The sequence below is a fragment of the Hippocampus guttulatus genome, chromosome 9 (assembly GCF_054856545.1).
Source record: "Hippocampus guttulatus isolate MCC_2025c chromosome 9, RoL_Hgut_1.0, whole genome shotgun sequence".
In the NCBI taxonomy this organism is placed as follows: domain Eukaryota; kingdom Metazoa; phylum Chordata; class Actinopteri; order Syngnathiformes; family Syngnathidae; genus Hippocampus; species Hippocampus guttulatus.
This window is the reverse complement of record NC_141269.1, coordinates 21,502,214-21,526,025: the sequence shown is the minus strand read 5'-3', so window position 1 is coordinate 21,526,025 and position 23,812 is coordinate 21,502,214. Positions and strand designations below refer to the sequence as shown.

The window sequence follows — 23,812 nt, the reverse complement described above, 5'->3', positions numbered from 1 at the left end:
TGTTCTTTTTGTTAACAAATGAAAAAACTGATCACCTGATAACAATCGGTAAAGTATTGGCAAATGCTCTTGTTTATGAAAGCAAGATACAGTATATATAAACAAAGACAACTCAAATTAAATAATAGTACTTCTTTACATCCGCTTGATAAATTGAATGATATTAAATAGATTGCAGAATTAGCAAGTAGCTGCCTGTAATACTAAAATATAAGACGGGGATCTGTGTACTCATGTGGAACAGCCTTCTTTTTTGTTTTAACTGACAGCACATCATAATAAGACGATGGTGACTTGATTCACTGAATATTCATTAAACACAAGCTAACGCTACCATTCTGTGTGCCTTTAAAGCACATCAAAGCAAAAGCTGTTGCGGACTGTTTATCTTACTGCTGCATCGTTGAGGTGCTACCAGATGTTTGAGCTAGTGGATGAAACAAACACAGCTCTTTTGATGTTTAGGCATTTACTGTCAGGGCTAATGGAACATTGCCTAAAATCTTAGCTTACCCAGACCGCTTCCACACCTGAGAAATGTACCTCCTGCCTTTCCCTCTACGTATTTGGGTTCCTTTCTCATTTTGAAAACGACTGAATTAAGTGCAGGCATGGCGCTACACCTGGGGTAGGGCCACTATAACTCTGGCTACACCAATTTCTGTCCGAAATTGCTGTAGCCGGAGCTAAGCCTCTCCAGCATTGAATTTGATGTTCTAAATATACATATTCATTTTTTTTCTAAGCCCCCTTATGTATCGATCAAGCCCAATTTAGCCCTTGGAGAGAGAAATTACTGGAGCCGTGCTTGATAGAGTGTACTGCATACTTTATGTCTTTTACGTGGTACATATCGTAACAAACTCATTCACATAAAAACCAATGTTTACCAGTTGCAGCATTTGGATCTTTGCATAAATTTAGTAATCCATCGGTGTGTGGGGAAAATGCCGGTGTTTATTTTAAATGATTAGCAAATCATGTTTTAGTCACTGCTTACAGCCATTAAATTGGGTTACTTGAGGCTGGATTGATTTGGCAGTGATTGGACACAGACAGCAATGCTACTACATACTTTATCTTAGCATACACTTGTGTGTGAAAAGTCAAAATAGAAGACACTGTCGGTGCGAAATTGGCAGGTAGAGTTGCTGTGATAATAATTGTTTTGTTTTGTTTTTTTTTGTCACTGACACAATAACAAGGAAACGGGGGTTTAATAATTCGGAAGAACGTTTTCTGTAAGAACTAATAAGTGATACGTGAATAAAGCCCATCTTGACAACATCATCCGTGGCGGCAATACACTGCGGCACAGCCGGGATGATTAATTACTCGTGCGAGATGTGGAATATCCAGTACCAGCGTGTCTACAGAAGTGGATCAACATATTCCCGGGTCAACGCATCGAGTCAGCAAAGGGCCTGCCTGGAGGAGGAGAAAGTGGGGGAAACCGAAGTTGAAGTACCTTGGCCCGAGATTCATAGCCCTCCGTTACCTTTTATACTGCTCGTCAACGTTAGGTCACTCCGCAATAAACTGGACGAGCTCCATGCTAACATGTCGTACATACAAGGATGTGGGATTGATCTGTGTCATGGAAACGTGGCTTGACAGGACAATTTCAGAAACCCAGCTCTCCCTCAGTGGCTTGTCCAACTGGGACATTGTGAACAGTTGTATGAGTCACGGGGGCAGGGTCTGTGTGTACACCAACCAGGCGAGGGGCAGGACAGCTGCTGTCATTGACTCTTGCTGCACAAGTGATGTGGAAATGCTCGCACTGTCTTTTCGGCCTAGGGACCTGTCCCGCGAGTTTGTTCAGCTCCCGTTAGTTTTGGTGTATATCCCCCTTGTCAGGAAAAGCGGCATGTGCATCTGAAAATCTTACATCTTGTGTTCAAAAGATTGAGACTGCCTTTCGTCAGTTGCTTGTTTTCATTCTTGGGGATTCTTGCAGACTAAATAAGACTCTTACCTATCACCAGCATGCTACATGTGCCACCAGACAGACGACCTTGTCACGTTGCGAGGTGGTGGTGGACCCCAAAAAGCAGGCACGAGAGAGGAGCAGGTTGTACTTGATGAATTGTATTAAAATACAATAGAGAAAACGAAATCCAAAACAAACTCCAAAGAACAAAACGAATCCAAAGTAACAAACAAAACCATGGCAGAAGCTAAAACTCTCAAAACATGACCGAAACAAACCTGACAGGAACAAACAGCAACAAACAAACATGACAGTAGCCAAGAGCAAACAATGACGAGACAATGAGTGTTCGGGCGGGAGTCCTTTTAAACGGCTAACGACATAACGACCGACAGGTGTGCAGCTGCAGGGGGAGCCCTACAGTGCCACCTGTTGGTCACAAACCGAAACATGACAGACCTATGGTATGGTAATGGCAAAGATGCATATAAAACTGATAAGAAACCTCCTCTCAGCACTGCAGACCACAATGTTGTTCAACTTGTTCCAACATACCAAACCAAACTACAGAGAGATGGCGTAGTTAAAAAGACAGTGGGATAATGCTGTCCAAGAATCACCTCAGGGCTGTCTTGATTGTACAATGTCGCAGGTGTTCACAGAAGGACACACATTTGAGGAGGCTACTGATGTAGTCACATCATACATTTCTGTTTGCCTGGATATGTTGGGCCCCACAAAAACCATAAACGTATTTTTAAATAATAAGCCTTGGATAACAAAATCACTGAAAACAACTCTGAATTAAAGGAAAATAATTCAGGAAATAAACTTGAAGGTAAACTCATGCAAAATAGATGCAATAAAGATATTAACACGGCTCAAAGAGCTTATCAGGTGTAAAGGAATTTATTCCTTACTGTGACTTCCTAGCCCCTCTCTTTTAGTTGCATCTGTTCAAACACTTGAGAGAAACAATATCCAGTGATCCCTCGCTACTTCGCTGTTCGTTTATCGCGGGTTCAGTGCATCGCGGATTTTTTCAAACATATAAATTATTATTTTTATTTTTTTTTACATATACATGGAGTACAGTACTGTATATGTTGCTCTATGTGACTCACTGTTGTTTTGCAGCTTCTCGCGGACCGTTTGCGGACTTTAAAAAAAAAAAAACATGTTTTTTTTTTACCTGTTTATAGGGGTGTTCACACGGCAAGATTTGGTCCGGTGCAACGCCGGGGCTGCCCCAGTCGAGCGTTCACATGTGCAAATTAGCTCCGGCGTAGCCCCGGAAAACAGCTTACACCGGACCAAATTTGATCCACCTCAGGGAGGTGGTTTAAAAATTTGCTCCGGAGCAAATGCTTGTTTGCGAAGCAGCACCGGTGTAAATTTGCACGTGTGAACGCAACTGGGTTAAATTTGCTCCAGTGCAAATGCTTGTGAAGAGTTTACGTACGGCGAGAATGCGTTGCTTTCGCGCTCTGTCGGACTTCCGTCATGTGTTTGTTTAATAACGACACAAGACTTGGCTGGTAACATCTTTCCTTTTGTAGGAGACTGGACTGTCTCAGAGTTGTTTGTGTAGTTTGTTCCTTTGTTGTGTGTTCACAACCCCCCGCCCCCCATATAATTTATTTTGTGATTTCCTCTCTTGATTTTCTGTTTGGCGCATTACGTATTTGCTTTTCTGAGTGTCATTGAAGTCATCGTTGATTTACGTTTTCGGGGGCGGTCACTCTCGAGCAGAAGGCACGGAGACCAAGAAGGAGAAGGACGTGCCTTTACAGTAGTCGCTTGAGTTGTGTATATGTTTTAAAAAGAACCAACACGACAGCTCATTTGTTTTCTGTCGTTTTGCTCCGCTGCAGAAACTGCCGTGTGAACGCAAGTGGGGCTGCACCGACGCTGTGCCGGTGCTGACACGCTCAGCGGCTTTGTACGTGTGAACGCTCCACACAATTTGCTGCGGTGCAAAATATATCGCAACAAAATACATCGGTGCAGCGCCGGAGCAAATGTGTGCCGTGTGAACACCCCTTATGTTAATTGGACGCTACTTCGCGGATTTTTGTTTAATGTGGGTGGTTTTGGTCCCCATTAACCGCGATAAACGAGGGATTACTGTAGTATGCTGTTGAAGGTATTTACTGCTCACTGTGATGACAATCACCTTTAGTGCCCCTCGGCCCCCACCACTTTGAGGGCCCCCTCCAGAGGACATGTTTGACATCAAAAGAGTAACTGTTATCTCAAGCATCTGTGTTCCTGCCATCACGTCAAAGATCAGACTGAAGACAATAGTGGTTAGTGGTGGTCTGGTCTCACCTCACCACTCCCAACTTTTTCCAGCCACGCCGGGTCAGATGACATGTTCATTTCTTTGTTTCCGGGACTTGCATGGGAGCGTAACTCCCCGCCTCTCATTATCCTATTGTCTCTATATTTTCTCATGACTGCATTTTTTCTACATTTCCTGATGAAACCTGAGACTCTCAGGAGCCCGAATCGATTCGTATTGCGTTGTGATAAACTGAAGAAAAGACGACGTGGTGTTGGGTCTTCTTCCACCTTATAGAGAAATAAAAGAACCTGTGTCCAAGGAGGGCCTGAAGGAATTGGGCAGATCCCCTCCTCTACACAGGACAGGATGGACAGACTTTTTTAACCCAGGAATGGTTGGCAGAGTGTCAAAACCCTGGACGGTCTCTGCTCCAACTCCTCATCACGAGGCTCCGTGCAGAAGTGTGTGTCTGCATGCTCAAGATCTGAACTTTTACTGCAGGTTTGATCAGTGTGATTACACACAGAAGAGGGAAGAACTATCTGATGAATTCATCTCTCTGCTTCAGTCCGCTCAGAACCTGAAGCTGTCACCTGTGGATGTGGAACGCACACTGAAGCAGTTCAAATTCAACAAAGCTGGCAGATGTCTTCTGCTCACTATTCAACTGCTCCCTGGCCGAGCACACCATTGCCTCCATCTGGATGTCCTCCATCATCTGCCCCGCGGCAAAGAAGTGCAATCTCAGCTCCAACGACGACAATCGACCTGTGGCATTAACATCCTTGGTCAGCTGCAGGCTGATGTTGGTCTGCTGCCTGACCTACATCCGTTCGCATACCATTTTCACAGAGGTGTGGATGAGGCTGTGCTCACTATGCTGCCCAGTGGCATCCCCCACTGGAGAAGCCCAAATCCCATGTCAGTTTAGTCTTTATGGACATTTCGAGTGCATTCAACACCGTGCAACCACACCTCATAAGACATAAGCGTCTTGGGATGAATATCAACCACCACTTCATCCTCTGCGTCCTATCCTTTCACACAGGGAGAGATAAGAGTGTCAGGGTGAATGGTCACTTTAGCACCACCGGTCGCCCTTAAGGTATTTCTCCAATTCTCTTCACACTGTACACAAATGACTGCAGGAGCATCACCCACACATATCAAATACTCAGGTAACACGGCCACTTCACCCCACAATTGAAAACATATCATACAAATATATTGGCTCTGTAATTGACCTTAAACCAGTGCTTCTCAATTATTTTCTGTCATGCCCCCCCCCTACGAAGAAGAAAACATCTTCCGCCCCCTCCCTCCCGCGCGACTATAAATAGTATTTGTCTAAAATAGTTATAAGTACACCTCTGCATAACACTGTATCCTCATTAACGTATAAGAGAATAAAAAAAGAAAGAAATATGGACCAACTTACAACAAAGAATACTTTTATTAACTGTAACAGAAAAAATATAAAGTGCATCTGAAATCCTTAAACTGGAAACATTTTTTGAATGACCATGTCAAACCATACGATCCTGAAAAATAAGATTATATAAAATCAATAACTAATAATACATTCAAACTAATCACCAACATGTTCTCAGGAGCACAATTAAAAAAAAACTAACCAGCAAAACAAAAATATATAAAATAATTTGTGCTTTTTTTTTTTTTTTAATCAAAGATGATGTCTGGATTAATGGCTACAATGAGCACATTTTGCAATGCACAGCTTTTCGAAGCGAGGTTTGAAGCAGGACACAGCAACTCTCAGCTCCTGCTCAATGTATAGCCGGGACCTGTATTTTAGTTTAGTGAAGTAGCAGTCACAAAGCGGCATGATTGTTGGCAATATTCGGCACGTTTTAGCTGAAAAAAGTCAAGCGGCTTATCAGCGTGATTGCGGTGTAATGTCTTTAAGTGACGCCTTAATTTATTTGGCTTCATGCTGTCCACTGCCAACATTTTTAGACAGAGTAAGCACACCGGTCTTTACTCGTCTCCCACCGTAGTCACAGTGAAGCCAAGCGCTACACACGCTTCGTCATATTTCCTCCATTTGAATGCTCCCTGCACACACTGCCAATGAGAGCGCCACTGCCCCCTAATGTAGTGGAGGTGCAACATTATTCTAGGACATTAAAAGAAATCCAAATAAAAGAATAAAAAATCATGTTCCCCGAGGTCAAACGCACCCCCCCCCCCCGACGGCGCCCCTCTATTTGAGAAGCACTAACTTAAACTCACATTTCATCTGAACACTGAATATATTTTCTCAAAATGCCCATAGCGTCTCTTCTTCCTCCTTAAGTTCTGCAACCTTCAGGTTCACCATTCCATCCTCACTGCCGATGATAAATGTTTTATTGAATCTGTCCCAATGTTTTATATCATCACCTGGTTTGGGTCACTTACTTTTGGAAATGGAAACATGCTCAATAAAATCATACAAATCTGCAGTAAAATTACAGGTCAAGAGCAGCAGTCACTTTACTGGCATTTACAATAACAGACTCATAAAAAGGCACATGGATATCAACTGACACTTCACACATTCTGCATTCTCACTATGTCCTGTTACAATCAATTGTAGGTATAGGTATCTCCTCTGAGAACTAAGAGAGCCACCTCGACTGTTCTCCCCACCCCAATCTGTTGAGTTGAATCACTTTTTATTATATTTACTTATGATTTGGAAAATATAAACTCCCGGTGCCTGCGTGGGTTTTCCACGGTTACTCCGGTTTCCTCCCACAATACAAAAACGAGCATGGGAGGATAAGAGAACACTCTCAAGTTGTCCCTTGGTGTGAGTTTAAGCATGAATGGTTGTTTGTCCATGTGTGCCCTGCGATTGGTTTGCAACCAATTTAGGGTGTCCCCCACCAACTGCCTGAAGACGGTGAAGGGTTTGATTCCAGGCAAAGGCCTTCCTGTGTGGAGTTTGCATGTTCTCTCCGGGTACTCGTGCATAGTAGGTAAATTGAACACTTTAAAGTGTCCCTCGGTGTGACTGTGAGTGTGAACGTTTGTCAATGTGTGATTGGCTGGCATCCAATTCAGGGTGTACCCCGCCTACTGCCCGAAGATAACTGGGATAGGCTCCAGCACGCCCGCAACCCTTGTGAAAATAAACGGATTAGAAAATGGAAGGATGGGATACAAATCAATTGTCTTGACCTGTCAGCAATGAAATTCCTACCCTGAAGTCACACTTAGGTTGCCTAAGTGCATGATTGTGAGACTGGGTTGTTTGCTTAGGATATGAAGATCATTTCTTTCTTATTTTTCAAACCAATGATTGAAAGAGTCATTTTTTGGAATTTGTATCCAGAGCAGTAAAAACATCCAAATGCTCTCAATAACTGCATCTTATTTGTTCTGACCAAAATAAAAAAAACTTTTTCGTTCATGTTCTCACACAATAATAGATATTGAAATGTTTGCTTGTACAGTATATCTTCAGCTAAAATATCATTGTTTATTTTACAACTAATGATCTCTCAGTGTTCTGAATTTAAAACATACACTTTGTGTCAAATTGTATTTTCACTTTGATTTTGAAATGTTGATAAAAATTCCCTGGTAAAATCTGAAAATTCCCAAAGTTTAAATCAAATTGCCCAGTTAAGAGGAACGATATTCGCTCAGGTACAACATTTGCGCGTGTGAAAAAAAGTATGTTCTTCAAAGGGTTCTTGGGCACCATGTCATCAAATGTTCACCCCCGATGGTGGTCCTGGAACTAAAAAATGGAAGCTATTTTTACCCCATGACCCACAGTCTAACATGCAGATTGCTAGTTGTGTAGAGCTATTTAAATGTTCTTTTTTTTTTCGGTTCATTGTAAACTTAGACATTTACGATTTACAATTGGAGTGGAATAATTTTGACAGCAACAGTATTTACAAGAATCCTGGACCCCATGAATGTAAACAAAGTTTCCCCCTTGCATATGCTTTGCCAGATTTTCTACTCTTCATCGAGCATCATCGTGCTTAAAATGGCAACAATTTTCAGTAAAATGACTCATGACCACGTACAATACTTTCATGTTATCAAACAAGATAGGAGTATTTCGAGACCACTAAATGCACTATCCATGTGCAAGTGGTCTTGTGTAGGTGGTGGGCAATGCTGTGGAGTGATCATGTTCCAAGTGAGTCATCATTTAATTTTGAATTTTGAGTGGGAATAAGAAGGAGTTTGAAAAGCCAATTGATAGGAGCAAAAGCACAACTGTTTAATTATTTATTTATTTTTTTGGTTGGCACTTTTAGAGTCATTGACTTCCTGGGGTGTCCAGTGCAGCACCAGCAACCTCTCTGGAAATGCTCATGTTGCTTCCCCAGAAATAATAATAAAATACATTGGTTGACATTAGCATAAGTATAAAATAAATGAGTAGTGTTACCTTTCTTTTGTTGTTTGGACTCACGTACAAATAACTGAGTATTGTCTTTGCGCCAACTTTGTCATTCAGTTTCTGGTATGTTGCTCCATAGTCAGTTGACCTGAAATTTGAATAGAAAGGTCGGATGAACATTTGAAAAATGACTTGTTGCAATTAACAGTCCCCTTGATAGCAGGGTATGACACGGGTTAAGGCTCTGATATAATTAAGTCCCTATTGAGCTAAACACATCAACAGGATCTCCCGCAGGAGCGCAGTGGCCGCATTTTAATGGCCACCATACTCACTTTCTCTGATTTATTTTTACACACAATATGTCCTCCGTTTGAGATTTGAATTTATATTTCCAAAATTCAGAGAAGTAATAATGCTAGCGGGGAAAAAAAAGACGTAAATGTAGTTTGAGCACAGCTCGAGAAGGCTTGTTATGTATACCTTTGTGTTCTTTATCTGTCAGTCAAAGGCCTCTTCTCTAAAGTACACAGAAAACTACAAATGAGAATGGCCTCGAGTCAAACAATTTGCAAACTGACCCAAAAACTTAAACGTTATGCACGATGCAAGTCATGACATTTTATCGTAATGGGCATCAAATATTAATCCCACTGGTGTTTTTGGCAACATAAGAAAAATAAGACGACAAGAATAGTTAAGTTTGTGCCTTCTGATTGACTAGCAACCTATTCCAGGTGTAGCCCACCCTAAGGACAAAATCTGCCAGTGACCCTTAACAGGTCTAAAATACTGATGAATGACAAAAGGCATCTGTACATCTATGCATCGATAGAATTAACCAACAGTGGATATTGAGTTTGATACACCCTTGTTCTAAGACCATGCTTGTGTGATCCGGAAAAAGAAACATTTTCCACGATTGATGTGACCAGTCACCTGTAAAACTCACCTGAAAAACAGCAACAACAACAATTTCCATTTTATTTTGAAATAAACACTGATTGGATGGTTGGATAGTGATTGGAATGGATAAACTGAACAGTTGATGCATATACAATACATTTAGATTTTTTATTTCCCAATGTGCTCCTAGTATGAATATCTTTTCTCTGCCTTCTACGCTGTCTACATGCCAATATACAGAATTTTATGTTCATGCGCTTTGACATAAACAGTGGGGAGATATGCTGTTGACCTGGTGTATTTTTGTTTTGTTTTGTTTTTTGTCTCCACTCATTCTGCTGAAAGGTTGCAAATTTCCCCATTGTGGCACTAATCAAGATTATCTTCTCATTTTCAATCAAATTGTGGTCAACCTTGCAGGCACTGCATTTCTCTCAAAAGGCAATTTAAACTGCTTTTTTTCCTTCAAATACCAGTACTATGCGCACCCTAATCTGGATGTTGAGGCTTAAATTGTATTTATATCATTTGGTTGCACTAATAAGCACAAGGTACCGTAATGCCTCTTTCACAGACACATCACAGTATAAAAATGCAATTTCTGTTTGAACTTGGTCTCTGTAACTCTACTCTTTTCAATGGAGTGGCAACAGATAGCACACACATAAAGTACACCATGTGCTCAACGGCGTTCAGCTAGTATGGCTGTAGTTACTTTTTTGTCTTCTTATAACTACTGAAAAAACTCTCAATGTGTTTTGCAAAGCATGGCATTGAATTAGTAAATGGAATTGATAATGGGTAATTTTGTAAGGAATATATAAATACCTCTAAAATGCAGCAAGGAAATTCCTCGGGTGATTTCAAAAGTACTGTAGCCGTCATTTGCATGAACATTCCTATCGAACTTAACTCCGGCATAAATAAATAGTTTTGCACGTTGTTGCTGTTTGAGAGCCCCTCCAAACACAAAAGCAGACATAATAACAGCCCCGGGGCGCTTGTGTCTTGCGCCTGTCATGGGCAGCATTTTTCACAGCCCCGCTTTGTTCAGCGGAGAGATCGGTGCTGTTGAACGGTCTGCGGCTGGATGGATGTAAGGCTTGAGGAGCCGACGAGAAGAAAGGAGCGTTAGCGCGGAGCGCCGATGCGGATGTGAACTGGGAGTCACGGCTTGGAATTGAAGTGGATTTACATGGGACAGGAGATGTGAGCCAATCTCTTTTTCGTCAATGGACGCTACAGCTTCGTGTTTACTTTCAAAACTTAGCTTGTAGCAGACGTGTGCACATTTTCAGCATGACGTCTCTGATCCACTGGTGAAAGGACACTTTGATCCTCTCCTCTTTCATCTAGAACTGCTTCAGAGAACAAAGTGTATGCAGAAAAGTGGTGAAGATTGCACGACTGTCTGTGTCCTATGTGTTGTGTTGTGTTGTGTTATTTTTGTTATTTTGACTTCAAAATGGCGCCGCGTGAGTGGCTGCCTTTCCAGCAGCTCCTATATTTTGTTGTTCTACTTCTTCCTTTCATAACTTTGCTGCTGTGAATCGTGAATTTCTCCATTGCGAGACTAATAAAGGTTTTCTTATCTTATCTTATTATCTTATAATCATGCTATGCTTGCAAATGTAGTACCCCATTGCGTATATCACTGCCTGCTTTCCATGGTGAGGATTCAATTTCCTCAGGGTGACTCCAAAATCATCAACACACTGGTCCATGGGACAGTGTCATCAGGTTATTGATATCAGGTTATTGATCTGCCCCTCGGGGATTCTGTCGACGAGCCATTGAGGGTATAACTTATTCTCAGTGTCACTGCAACTTTCACAGTTGACTGTAACAGTCGGAAGTCATCCGATTCCAACATGATGAAAGATGCAAAAAATGAAAAGCTGTAGTTTTATCGGGACGCTAATTCTGAAAATTATCTAACGAGCTAGCAACTGTTTATTTACAGGTCGTGGATATGTGAGGGTGGACTGTGACTCTGATATAAGCTTGTGAAATGGAGGTTAATGAAACTGAAATATGTAATGTGATTCTCTGACCAAAATGTGATCATAAAAGAAAAGACACCCATATTCCATTTGTCATACACTTGAACTCATGGAGCCCTATTTTCATGACCAACGCGAGTCGAGCGCAAGGTGTAGTCTAACCGCACACATGGGTGGACTTTTTGTATTTTTGATAGACAGGGGGGGGGGTAGAAAGGGGTGTTTGTAAGTGGTCGAAGTTCTGCTAGACATAGAAGTTGGAACTCCCATCTGCCAATGGAATGTTTCCATAACACCCTAACAATATATTTTGGCTCTGACAGGTGAGCCTGGCATCTTCCCCTACCATTGACCCACAGGCAGTCACATTTAGTTTCACACTGTTTCGGATCATATTTGGTTTTCAATTCAACTTTTGCAATATATTTTTCACTGTGCTATAGCTAATTGGAAAATTGTCCATGATCATTCTGTACGCTTATTATATAATTTACTATCTCTTATAACACTACATTAAAACGTTTTTCTACTATTTACCTCCTGAATACGGTGGCCCTGAAGTTCAATTCACAAAAACAAATCGCAAACACAAAAGCTGTCATAGTTCTGTTCCATTTGTGGCATTGTAGGGCTTCTCCCCTAGCGACGCACCTTTTGGTCATCATGTCATTAGCTCGATTCTTTTAAAAGGACTACCACACCGACCACTCATTGTCATGGGTTTTTGTTTGTTTCTTTGAGTTTGGGGGGTTTTCAGGACTGTTTTTGTGATTGATTTAGTTTGTTCAGTGTGTTCCTGTGTTTTTGTTCATACATTTGGTTCAGTACATCGTGCTTCTCCTGCCTCTCTTCTCCCCCCCCCCCCCCACCCCAGAACTTTCTTTTATTGATACTTTTTAAAATAAACATTTACAAACAGACAATTGGCGTATAACAACGTGAGCAGGAACTTATTCCGTGTGACATCTTTTTTTTTTTCTTTCGAGAAATAGGCGCATCCAGTTATTGAAACATAGTTGCTGCTATCAAAGAATATTTTGATTCTGGAAATACACAGGAGGCAATATTGGATCTGCACAGGACTCATCACCACATTCAAATAAATCAAGGGGCATTTAAATGTGGTCGGGCTGCACAGACGGCAAATCTGTTTTACTCTATGCAACAATAACATATCAATCAGTAAACTGAATAAAATACCACAAAGATAAGCTTTTCTAATAGACAAAATTTTGAAATGAAGATAAAGGAAAATGATGAAAAGATGATATGAGACAAAAACACCAACGGGAACACTTTTTGAAGGTCAAACCAGAAACAATGAGTGCACCAAAAGTATTAGAACAGTTCCATACATATGCATAAATGTACTGGTCCACGTGTTTCTGTGTTACAGATCACAGATATACAGTCGACGAGAGTCGGTCACAGTTGTGCCTACGTGGCCAACATGCTAGCAGGGATTACTGTCCAATCAAAGTTCATGGAAATCATCCACATTAGCTTAGCATGGCCATAGGCATGTAACTAAAAAGGATGGTGTCATATCCATGGATGTTGTTTACTCGGGCGCTAGTCATGTACTGTCATTGTATCTTGAACATGCTATCTTTGGTACAGTATACAGTTGTATTTCTTTTTATACTGTAATTTTTAGGACAGAAAAAAAGAACAAAATGCTTTACTTTATTGGGTGTTTTTAGGCCACAAAAAGTGCTTTAGTTAATAATAACACCCCCCCCCCCCCGCTCGATTGTTAGATCGAGGTGCCACTGTTTTTGCAAATACTGTACTCTCGCATCATTTGACTTTGCTTAACATTCTTTTTTTCCAGGCTCCAGGATGAAAGCTCAATAGTATTATACAGTAAAGTCTGGATATTATTGTTACATTGGGCAATGGCTGTGCAATGGTTTGTGGGGATGAGACTGAAATATGTAAACTTTCATCTATCTTTAACAGCAAATTCGTTGGCTCTTCTTTGAAGTATCAATAACTTACCTCCACAGCGAGCTTTCGGTAACACTGTTGAGGTTGAAATCAAATAATTTGGTCAGCATCAAAATCACCTGCAAAACAAAACACATTGTAATGAATAAATGTAGAAATGACATAAATCTTTCAAAAACTGGAGCGTATGACAAATGAGGTTCCACTAGAATAAATTGTCTGTTACAGTACTGTGTATACTGAGGTCACCAACCTTTTTGAAAGTTAAAGCTACTTCTTGGGAACTGATTCATGCAAATGGCTACCACTTTGATGCACACTTCAGAAATTTGCTAAAATGACCTTTAATTAAACTATTATAATTAGTTAATTATATTCATCTCTGTGAAGACAACAATCATGTTATTGATTCAACATGTCAATATATAAATACTATTTCCAGAAATCCCGCAAGTGTTTACATTTTCAAATGATTATTTCTACAATATTATTAGGAAATCACAATGTCCCTTCATTGGTGGTTTTTATTCTTTATTTTTTTGTGAGATACTCATAAGTCCTTATTGACACATCACATACCATAATATAAAATACTACATGCTACAATAATAGTATAACATTATTCTTTTGGTATAAGAACACATAAACCATTCAGAAAAAAAACAATACATATTACATGTTCACTGTGTGGAAAAAAATAGTATTAAAATAATAATACCGCATGTACATGCAGTATGAATCCACACTGCAGCAGAATTCTTATTTAGAACAATTGCTGTGTTGTAAAATGTAATCTTGGCACTAGAAAAACAAATGACAAATTATGAGGTTGTAAAGCTGCCACCAGGGCCCAAAATATGATCATCTGCAGAATTAACTCAGCACGGCTGGTTTAGAGAACAGCTGAAAAGTTGGATTGCCAAAAGCAGAAATCACTCTTCGAGGTGAGTTCTTTCATCTTCATATATGTTCATATTTCACAGGGACCAATCACATGCAGTTAAATATGAAACAAGATTTCAGAATGGTAAAAGTGTAAATTTAGGCTGTACATGACTGATTAAACAAAGCAAGGGCAACACCCTGAACTGGTTGCCAGCCAATCGCAGGGTAAACAGAGACAAAAAAAAAACCATCCGAGTTCACACTCACACCTAGGGACAACTTAAAGTTCCATTAACCTGCCATGCATGTTTTTGGAATGTGGAAGGAAACCGGAGTACCCAGAGAAAACCCAAGCAATTACGGTAAGAACATGCAAACTCCACACAGTAAGGCCGGAGCCAGAATCGAACCCTGCACCTCTGCATTGTGAGGCCAAAGCGCCAACCAGTCAGCCTTGAGATATTTAATGATGTAATTAGTAAATGGACAATGTCAGTTTTGTACGCAATGTCCCCAAAATTTAACATACTTGTCACAAAGGCTGTCAGTCATGAAGTACATCAATGCCATTGTTTACTTGGCTATTGTACATAGCCTTTTCAGTGAAATGCCTTTCAATCAAGACAGATTCAAATTCTCTCTTTGAAAGAATTATTTCCCATACCTACTGTATATTACTAAATACATGAACATTGTACATTTTATGAGTATGTGTTTTTGATCAGAATTCAAGTGCAATGTAAATATTCTGTTTACCCCATGGAAGAACATTCAATGATGAAATTTACCTGGTACATTAAGTGTTGGTACAGTGTACCTTAACACTGCGCATAAAAGTTGTTGTATATATGCTGCATGTACAGCACTTTGTATGCAGCAATGGCTGTTTGAAAGTGCTCTATAAATTGAGTTGAGTTGAGTAAAAATAACATGAGAATATGCAGTGGAAACAATTAGTGGCCATACTTGTACAAAAACAAACAAACAATAAAAAGGATGGTCATGCAATATACTGTATTCCCTATTGTTCATGATTGGCCTTTCCAGGGGCTGTCTGTTATTGAAGCAGTTTAGAAACTGTCTGACTTGAGTGACTTTGTGAAACACTTCCACCAGCATGGGATTCCTGCGAGTACAAGCTTGACAGATGCACCTCGGGTAAAATTACATTGCTTGGTTGGGGACCGTGTGATATTGCTTATTAAGCGTGAGGTAACATCTGCAGTCCCCAAAACACTCAAAACGTGCAGTGCATTTGGACAGCTTTGAGCTATTAAAATGAGTAGGGGGCATAACAGCGTTAGTAAAGGGGGTTTATTAAGAGTGATTGAGGAAGAGCATGTTGTCAGTGTGGGGAGAATTGGCCTGGGGAATGAATAACCTTAAATGTCTAGACGAAACTAGGCGAGACCGTTGCATGCTAATGACTGACCAAGTGCTTTCAGCTGCCCAGCTGGAGGCTAAATTGACACTTGGCTCCACACAGCTTCTCACATCCACTGGATTTATTCATTTTCTCCTCCACATGCGTCTTTCAAGTTATCCTGAAGTAAATTGGCTTACAGTGGAACGGTTCAAATGGTAAATGGTAAATGGGCTGTCACTTGTATCGCGCTTTTCTACCTCGGGTCCTCAAAGTGCTTCATACTGTTATCTCATTCACCAACTGATGACACAGCATCAGGAGCAACTGGGGTTTCAGTATGTAGACAAATGCCCCAAAGGTTATCCAATTAGGAATCTGACCTGGATTGTATGGGCCGAGCATCCAAACATGCATTTAAAGTTGCACAAACCTCCAGAGTTCAAAGCAAAGTATTGCATGACCTAATGCATGCTGTTAGCAAAGGTGGGCGTGCCGGTAAATTTTGTCGTCAATCGCTAGCGGCGGGGCCACCCATCCGTCTTCGTCACTCCGTCATTATTTCAAGCCGAACCAAAGTGTAAAATGTCAGTCCATCATCGTTATTTTAACTGCACTTCCGTCATCTCTAAATTGAGTGTGAATTTGATTAAAATGGTAAATGGAGTATGCTTATATATCTACAGCATATGGTTACTGACCAAAAAGCATCACAAAGCCTGACATTCACTTATTTGCAAACTTCATCTATTGAATTGTAGCATACAGTGGGAGGCAGTCACCAGTGTTCATTCCGCTGGTGGCTGCCTGCTGTTGTTTTAACTTCTAAAACACCCCAAATTTTACTTTGAAGTTTAAAATGGCTTACTTTAACCAGGATTCTTCTGCACATTGTAGGCACAGGTACAATCAAATCTAAGTTGGTTAAAATTAAAATCCTTCAACCGGCAGGCATCAGCAGCATCCTGAAGCTGAGAAGACATTCTCTCTGGAACAAATAGCTTTCACTTTGTGCCATGCGTGACGGCGTGAGGGAGGCAAACGATCGAGGTTTCATATACTGCCAAGATGGGCTTCATTGACTGTACTGCTGCTGCAGCCTATCCCAGCCTACTGGAAATAAGGTGCCTGGCTTGTTGTTGGTTGGTTGTTGGTGTGTAAGAGTCTGGCAGATTTCTTTGATGCACAACATAGGTCAAAAGTGACCTGGCTGAGTTTTTATTTTCGATATCTTTGCAGTAAATTAATTTCATCATTCAGTATTCAAGGTATTCCTCAATTAACTTGTTTTTGACCATCTTACACAATTATTTTATTTTTTCCTTTCTTGCTTTTTTAATAAAAAACATGTTTATATCACTACCTTTCTAATGCACAACATGGGTCCAAAAGGACCCACAATTATTTTCTATGTTACGTCATGCATGGCTGATTTTTTTAATGATGTAACTTTGAAAACATTAAATTTTATCAATTAATTAATTTTGTTGTTTATTACCACTGGTCATTATTTCCACTTTTTCTTTCTTTTGGTATCGCTTTTGTATTTCTGCCTCAGGGTTGCACACATGAGCCAGAAAGACCCACATTGATTTACGAGCTATTGCATTTGGAGAGAAAAAAAACATTTCACAGCTCTGTACAGGTCCCTTTGCCCATCTCTAATACATGTAAGTATTGTTTTAAATTGCTCTAATGTTGCTTCAAAAGGTATTTAGCGACAATTGTGAATGGCACACAATATTTGATTAGGTTTCATCTAGTTTGAGCATGAGTACATTACATTAATTAGCTAGCTCATTCGCTATAGTGGTGTTTGCTAGTAGTGGGGGGGGGGGGTGCTGACAGATTTATTTTCATTGGGGGGTTAGCTACTTAGCGCTGTAGATTGCTTCGTCAAGTCAACAAAATAAATCTGTATGTGTGTGTTTGCATATTGATGTGGATCAGAAAAAAATGCTTTTGATTTTCTTTATTCAGAGTACTGCTGCACACATATTTACTGTTGAGGAGGTTGTAGGAATGCTGCAGCGAGAACCACATGAGGAAGATGAGGAGTCTGAAATTTATGATGATGATGACCCAAAATATTTGCCACCTGGTCAAGCTGGAATTGTGGGTGTATCTGGAAATCCAGCTTTCCTGGATGAAGAAGACTCCTCTCATGATACAGAAGATTCCTCCGATCAATCCTCTGAAGAGGAAACTCAGACTCAGTCCAATAGACTGAGTAAAAATCTGACTGGAATTAGAATCCCCCACACTCATGGGTGTAGAATCCCCCACACTCAAGGCCACAAGCATCTTGAGGAGATGTCCAGCGCCTTCTCCTAGAACATCAGCTGTTTCACCAAAAGATGCCTGGCATATCTTCATGAGTGACAACATAATTGAAGAGATTCTAAAATGCACCAACTTAGAGGGACGAAGAACCACCACAACAAAAGGGAAATAGTGGAGAAACATTGACAAAGAAAATTCATGGCCTTTATCAGTTTGACCCTCATTGCAGCGGACTGTGTCACCATAGATGAGTACCGTATTTTCACGACTACAAGGCGCCATTAAAAGTCTTAAATTTTCTCCAAAATGGACAGTACGCCTTATGATGCGGAGCGTCTTGTGTATGCGCTGAGTTCCAAAACCTGACTGACAGCCGACACGCTGTTTATATAGAGAAAAGGCGGAAGTGACTGTGGACAGGCATGCGGCAAAGAAGTCGGCCAATCAGTGAAGGGTGGGCGTGTATATATACATATATGGAGAGAGAGAGAGAGAGAGAAAAGGCAGACGTGAGTGAGGACAGGCATGCGGCGAAGAAGTCCGCCAATGAGTGAAGGGTGGGCGTGTAAGTGGACGCTAAAGGGACTCCCCAAGCAGGTACCAACACCTGTATAGAGTGTGGCTATGTGCATTGTTGCAAAACAACTTCGGTTTTGGTTTCTAAGAACCCCCGAAAATAAATTCTACAAAGAGACACGCCTACGAAGCTCAGTTCAAACTTCAAGCCGTCGATTATGCTTTTGGCATGCGTGCCCATCTCACAGCAGCGGTGAAAAACCAAGTCAAGCAAATGAACTCTGAGCTTGCCGTTATTCCCGGAGGCTTGACTAAAGAACTCCAACCGCTGGACATCGGCATCAACCGGGCGTTCAAAGTAAAGTTGCGAACGGCATGGGAACAATGAATGATCGATGGCAAACACAACTTTACAAAGAGTGAGAGGCAGCGCCGGGCGAGTTACGCCACAATTTGCGAATGGATTGTGGCTGCTTGGACGAACGTGTCTGCTTGCACTGTTGTTCGAGTTTTTGGCAAAGCCGGCATCATTTCTGTGGAGCCAGATGGCAATGAGAGTGACTGACAACGAGAGGGAACACGGCGTTTTTGATGGATTACCGGTACTTGCACAATTGTTCAATTCTGATACAGAGGATGAGGACTTTGATGGATTTCTGGGTGATGATTGATCGAAAAACGTGAGTACATTGTACGATGGCTAAATAAAATACAACGGAACTCAGTTTTGCTTCCGTTGCCTTTTTAAAAACGTGTTTTTAGCTTGTATCTGTATGTCTTGGCATGCTACCGTATGCTACAAGCTAACGTGTTTTTAGCGTGCGCGCATGCATGCCGTATGTTTAAGCTGGCGTATGTTTTACCACTTTAAAACTGCGCCCAATAATACAGTGCGTTTTGTCTATGTGTAAAATACAGAAATAGCACCCATTAATGAGACTGCGCCCAACCATACGGTGCGCCGAATGGTCGTGAAAATACGGTAGTTTGTGCCATTCTGGGGCAGGTGAATGTTCCGCCAAGACATGCCCAGAAAGCCTTTAAAATATGGGCTACGAATCTTCTGGATATGTGACGCATGGGTACCTTATGGAATAGAAGGAACTGTCTTTACAGGGAGACAGCCAAGACAGCAGGTTCAAAGAAACTTAGGAGAGAATGTCACCCAACAATTGTGCAGTGGAATCAGATAGGTGAATATACAGGACAATAGAGAAAGTCAGTTTTAGCACAATGCCTACATGAATTGTAATATATTTTTTTATTTCTTTATAGGCAGAATAGAATAAAATGCAATGCAGCCAGTTTACAGTTGTTAAACTAAAGATACAGCTAAACTCAGTAGTCGTATTCTCTCTTATCAAAGCTGTGTGACAAAATGACAAATAAACACGTTGCAAATATCAAACACAAATGCTTGGCCTCCTTCACTGCCATAGTAATGACTTGAGGCAAATTATTATAGTTTAAGTCATTTAGTCACGCTAGGAAGAATGGATCAATTTTGACCCATGTGTGTAAACGTAACGTAATCATCTAAAAACGATTTTTGTTCATAAAGTATGAAAGGAAGAATGGAAATAATGTTCAGTGGTAATCAAAAACAAGGTATCTAAAGAACCCTTGGAATATCCGATGAAAAAATAAATTGATTTCAAAAGATGGAACAGAAAAAAAATACTCAGCCAGCATGAAATAACATGGAAAATGAATGCGGGTCATTTTTTATCCATGTTGTGCATCAAAGGGTTAAGTGAATGTGCAAGTTTTATTTTTTATTTTATTTATTTATTTTTTGTAATGTAGCATGATATGTCTGTAAACTGTTGAGAATCGAGGACACTGCAGTAGATTGGCACATGGGACAGTCTAAAACTCAACATCAGCATAAAAAAAACCCCACCTGCGCCATACATGTTTTTAGAATGTGGGAGGAAAGCAGAGTACCCGGAGAAAACCCACGCAGGCCCGGGGAGAACACGCAAACTCCACACAGGCAGGCCGGAGCTGGAATTGAACTCTGCACCTCTGCATTGTGAGGCCAAAGCCCCAAGTCGACGTGCTAACCAATAATGTGTAAATAATGTCATCCTAAAATCAAGATATTGTATTTCCCCTTTTTCATCAACATTAATGATACATTTTAAATGTAAATGGAATACTTTGAATTAAAGCGTCCTTGTGGGAGCTCAGGTATACAGTACTTCATGGGGTTGGCATTGGTGCTCGCATAACTTGAACGCTGACGATTTGCCTCTTGTACTGTGCACTATGACCCAAAATACTGTACAAAGAGATATTTTACAATGTATATTAAATAATACATCCATGAAATATGTTTTTTTTAACTCATTGAATACCACCCCTTTTCACTGGAGCAACCCCCTCAATCCCTCACATTTTACTGAATTTTGACTGATTTGCAAGGCCCACAGAATTTTCTGTTCTATGGCTATATATACATGCAACCTGTCAAAAGAAAGGTGAGACTCTCTTCTTTCAGCAGAAAAAAAGTTTGTTTCTATCTTTCTCCGTTCGTTGGCAATCAGCATTAGAAAACTGCTAAGTTTTATGGCAAAGGCCGATTTTCTGCAGAAATCCACAGAAAATGAGCTTTTTGTAAAAGCATGCATTTCAAGCATCATTTCAAGTTTTACACTATTTTTTGCTTTTGTGGCAGCTCAAATACCTCAATAATGTGTTCCTCCTACGAAAGAACATTACAAATAATGTTTTTGTAGCAAAATAATTTATTTGCACACAACAAAACTATTGAACTATGAACAAAAGTGCAGCTGTGGAGAAGATGGTTTTTGGCTTCCATCCAGTTTGTCACCATCGATTCATCCCACCACGTCCAGATGCACGACCTATAAATTATAGAAACATAAAACGTTGCAAATATATCTTGCTGCAGAGTGAGGTAGAATAATTTTATTTACCTTTCTTTCCACCACCAAAGCGAGGAGTCGTCATCTTTTGGCTTCTGGCTGGACAATCTGTAAAGTATGTACAATTACCACACTTTTATTTTTCTATTTTTTTTATTGTTGCTTTCCACTTACATTTCAACATCTATCACACACACACACATAAATGCTTGCACAATGCTATTTACACTATTCATTCCACGTTGCTCAGCATCCAATTTGACATGAAATGGAATATGAATTTAACACTACTGGTTTTAGCAGAGCTGAGCGGACCAAATGTGTCCTGTTTTTTTTGTTTTGTTTTTTTAAAACCTATGGCGACATGCACGTCAGCACATTTACGGCGCCTATTTTCATCCACATCTACGAGACGCATCAACCGTACATAATGATTAGTGTTACTGGCAACTTCATAGTACAGCGGGGAATGTAGCGGTACATAAAAGTGACTGAGGAGGCATAAGAAGTGATGAAGTTTTGAATGGGAACTTGCAAGCTAGTCAGCAGTTACCTCCTCGTTCCAGCGGCTCTGGCGAGGACTCTCAGCTGCTTTCCGTTATGTCCGAAGGCACGTATTCGTCCGACATATCGGGATCCAAATCGCTCTCCAATTCATCGTTTTCGCCGTCGTCTTTACGTCTTTCCAATGAATCGCTGACGTGTGCCCGGCGTCGGCCATGCGAAGCAATGCAGCCTCTTTGCCGTCATCGCTGGAAGTCGCCGGGGAGACGATTTGTGGGCGATGTGGGGCATCGGGAGACACAAAATGCTCTGCCAAGCGATGATCGCTGACGTGGAGCAAGTTCATCTTCATCAGATGAACTCGAAACTCGGCGTGAGCTATGCGGGCTGCGTGTAGCACGCCATGTTTGTGCAGGCCGACGTTCGTTTGACGGGTGCCGCTTTCGATTAGTGACCGAAGCGTCATTTTCTCTTCCACACAAACACCATCTCCTTTGTTGTTTTGTTTCGAGGACGCTTTTATACCGAAAACAAAATCATTTTTAGTTAGTTATTTCCTTTTCTCCATCGTTGCTAGTTGCTAATGTTCCAATCTACTATCCACATACGCCCCTCCTTCACTGTACGCCCTTTCTACTCCTTCTGCGGCGTGATCCTGGTTGATTTTTGCACCACTGCCCCCCGATGGCCATTGTTTTGCTATTTAACATTGCCGTCAAGCCTAATCCTGTGGTGAGAAGTTGCATTGGACTCTCTTGCACCCTGCCCCATGAAAACCCGTGATTGACGTATTAATACGTCATGGGGAGGGAACGGCTACGCGCTAATTGACGTATTTATACGTCAAAGGGTGTAAATGAGTTAATGTAGATCAGAAAATTAGGTATGCTCATTGTAATGGCTAACATGTACACAGTTTCACATAACAAGCAGCATTTATCTTTTTCTAATAATCTCTGCTTACTAACTTTATATATTAATGTTTACACTTGTTTAACCATATGTCATAATGCATTTTTTAACAATTATCTGTCAAGCTGAAGAATGATGATGACACTTGAGCTTTTTTTTTTTTTTTTTTAATTTTTCCAAAACTTCCTTTGGAGAAAATGCGCTCCAAAAGCCGAAAGGTCAGAGATCATCTAGCGTGCGGCAATGGGCTGGATTCATCCATCGTTGCATTTTCAATGTTCACAAAGATGGAGGTTTTGCTGCTCTCTTGTCCCTTGTGGCTCATATATTTGCACTCAATGTTTGAGTGGAAATGCTTGAGTTTGTGTCTGCACCCTGTACAGGGAATTGCTTTGGGTCTCATGGCTGAGTAAAAGCAACTAATGGGCGGATGTATAAGACTCTGCTTCATTAGTTGAAGGGCAGTGTGCATACGGGCCCTTCTGTCTCACACATATGGAGACTACGTGGGCAGTCCTCAGTGAGGGGTCCTGTCAGATGGGCTCCCACCGGAAAGCGGATAGACCATGCCAATTAGGCTGGCGGGCTTCTCCCATTGTAAATACTACGAAGAGCCAGCGTTGACGACCTGTAGTCTGAGCTACCCTACCCAATGCGGCACCTTTGGCAAGGTTTTATTTGGTCCTCCGCTCCGTTTGCGATTTACAGTGCAGATGCTTCCAAAGAAATGGAACAGCATTTCTCTTATAAGAGTTCAAATTAGAAATAACACCTCATTTAAGAACATGTTTTCTTTCAATAGTTATTTCATTTGAAAATATAAAAATGGGAAAACCTAATTGATTAATGTTGTTTACTATGCATCAGGTATCAGTTGTTTACACTGAGCGAAAAGGTTTAATCTCCACAAATGCTTAAAACAACTCTATGCCACAAAGCTCCCGAAATATCCATCCATCATTTATCCGAACGGCTTGTTTATAGAGGCTTGCGGGCGTGCTGGAGCC

At 40.9% G+C, this 23,812-nt stretch overlaps 1 protein-coding gene and 1 long non-coding RNA gene across 8 annotated transcripts in view; both read right to left on the bottom strand.

Moving 5' to 3' along the window:
- sorcs1 (sortilin-related VPS10 domain containing receptor 1) overlaps positions 1–23,812 on the bottom strand; it is a 190,538-nt gene that overhangs the window by 100,070 nt on the left and 66,656 nt on the right. For all 7 annotated transcript variants that reach the window (XR_015101929.1, XR_015101930.1, XR_015101931.1 and 4 more), the window contains exons 2-3: positions 13,503–13,570; positions 8,641–8,740 (exon numbers count right to left, since the gene is read on the bottom strand). Coding sequence is in view for 4 of the 7 variants with exons in the window: in XM_086121207.1 (XP_085977333.1) it covers positions 8,641–8,740; positions 13,503–13,570 (168 nt within the window). In the remaining 3 variants the exon portion in view is untranslated. The remainder of the gene's footprint in view (positions 1–8,640; positions 8,741–13,502; positions 13,571–23,812) is intronic.
- On the bottom strand, positions 21,229–21,496 carry LOC147200747 (uncharacterized). Its single transcript, XR_015101728.1, has 2 exons — positions 21,441–21,496; positions 21,229–21,368 (listed from the first exon to the last, which is right to left on the bottom strand). It is a non-coding gene; the product is annotated as an uncharacterized LOC147200747 (long non-coding RNA).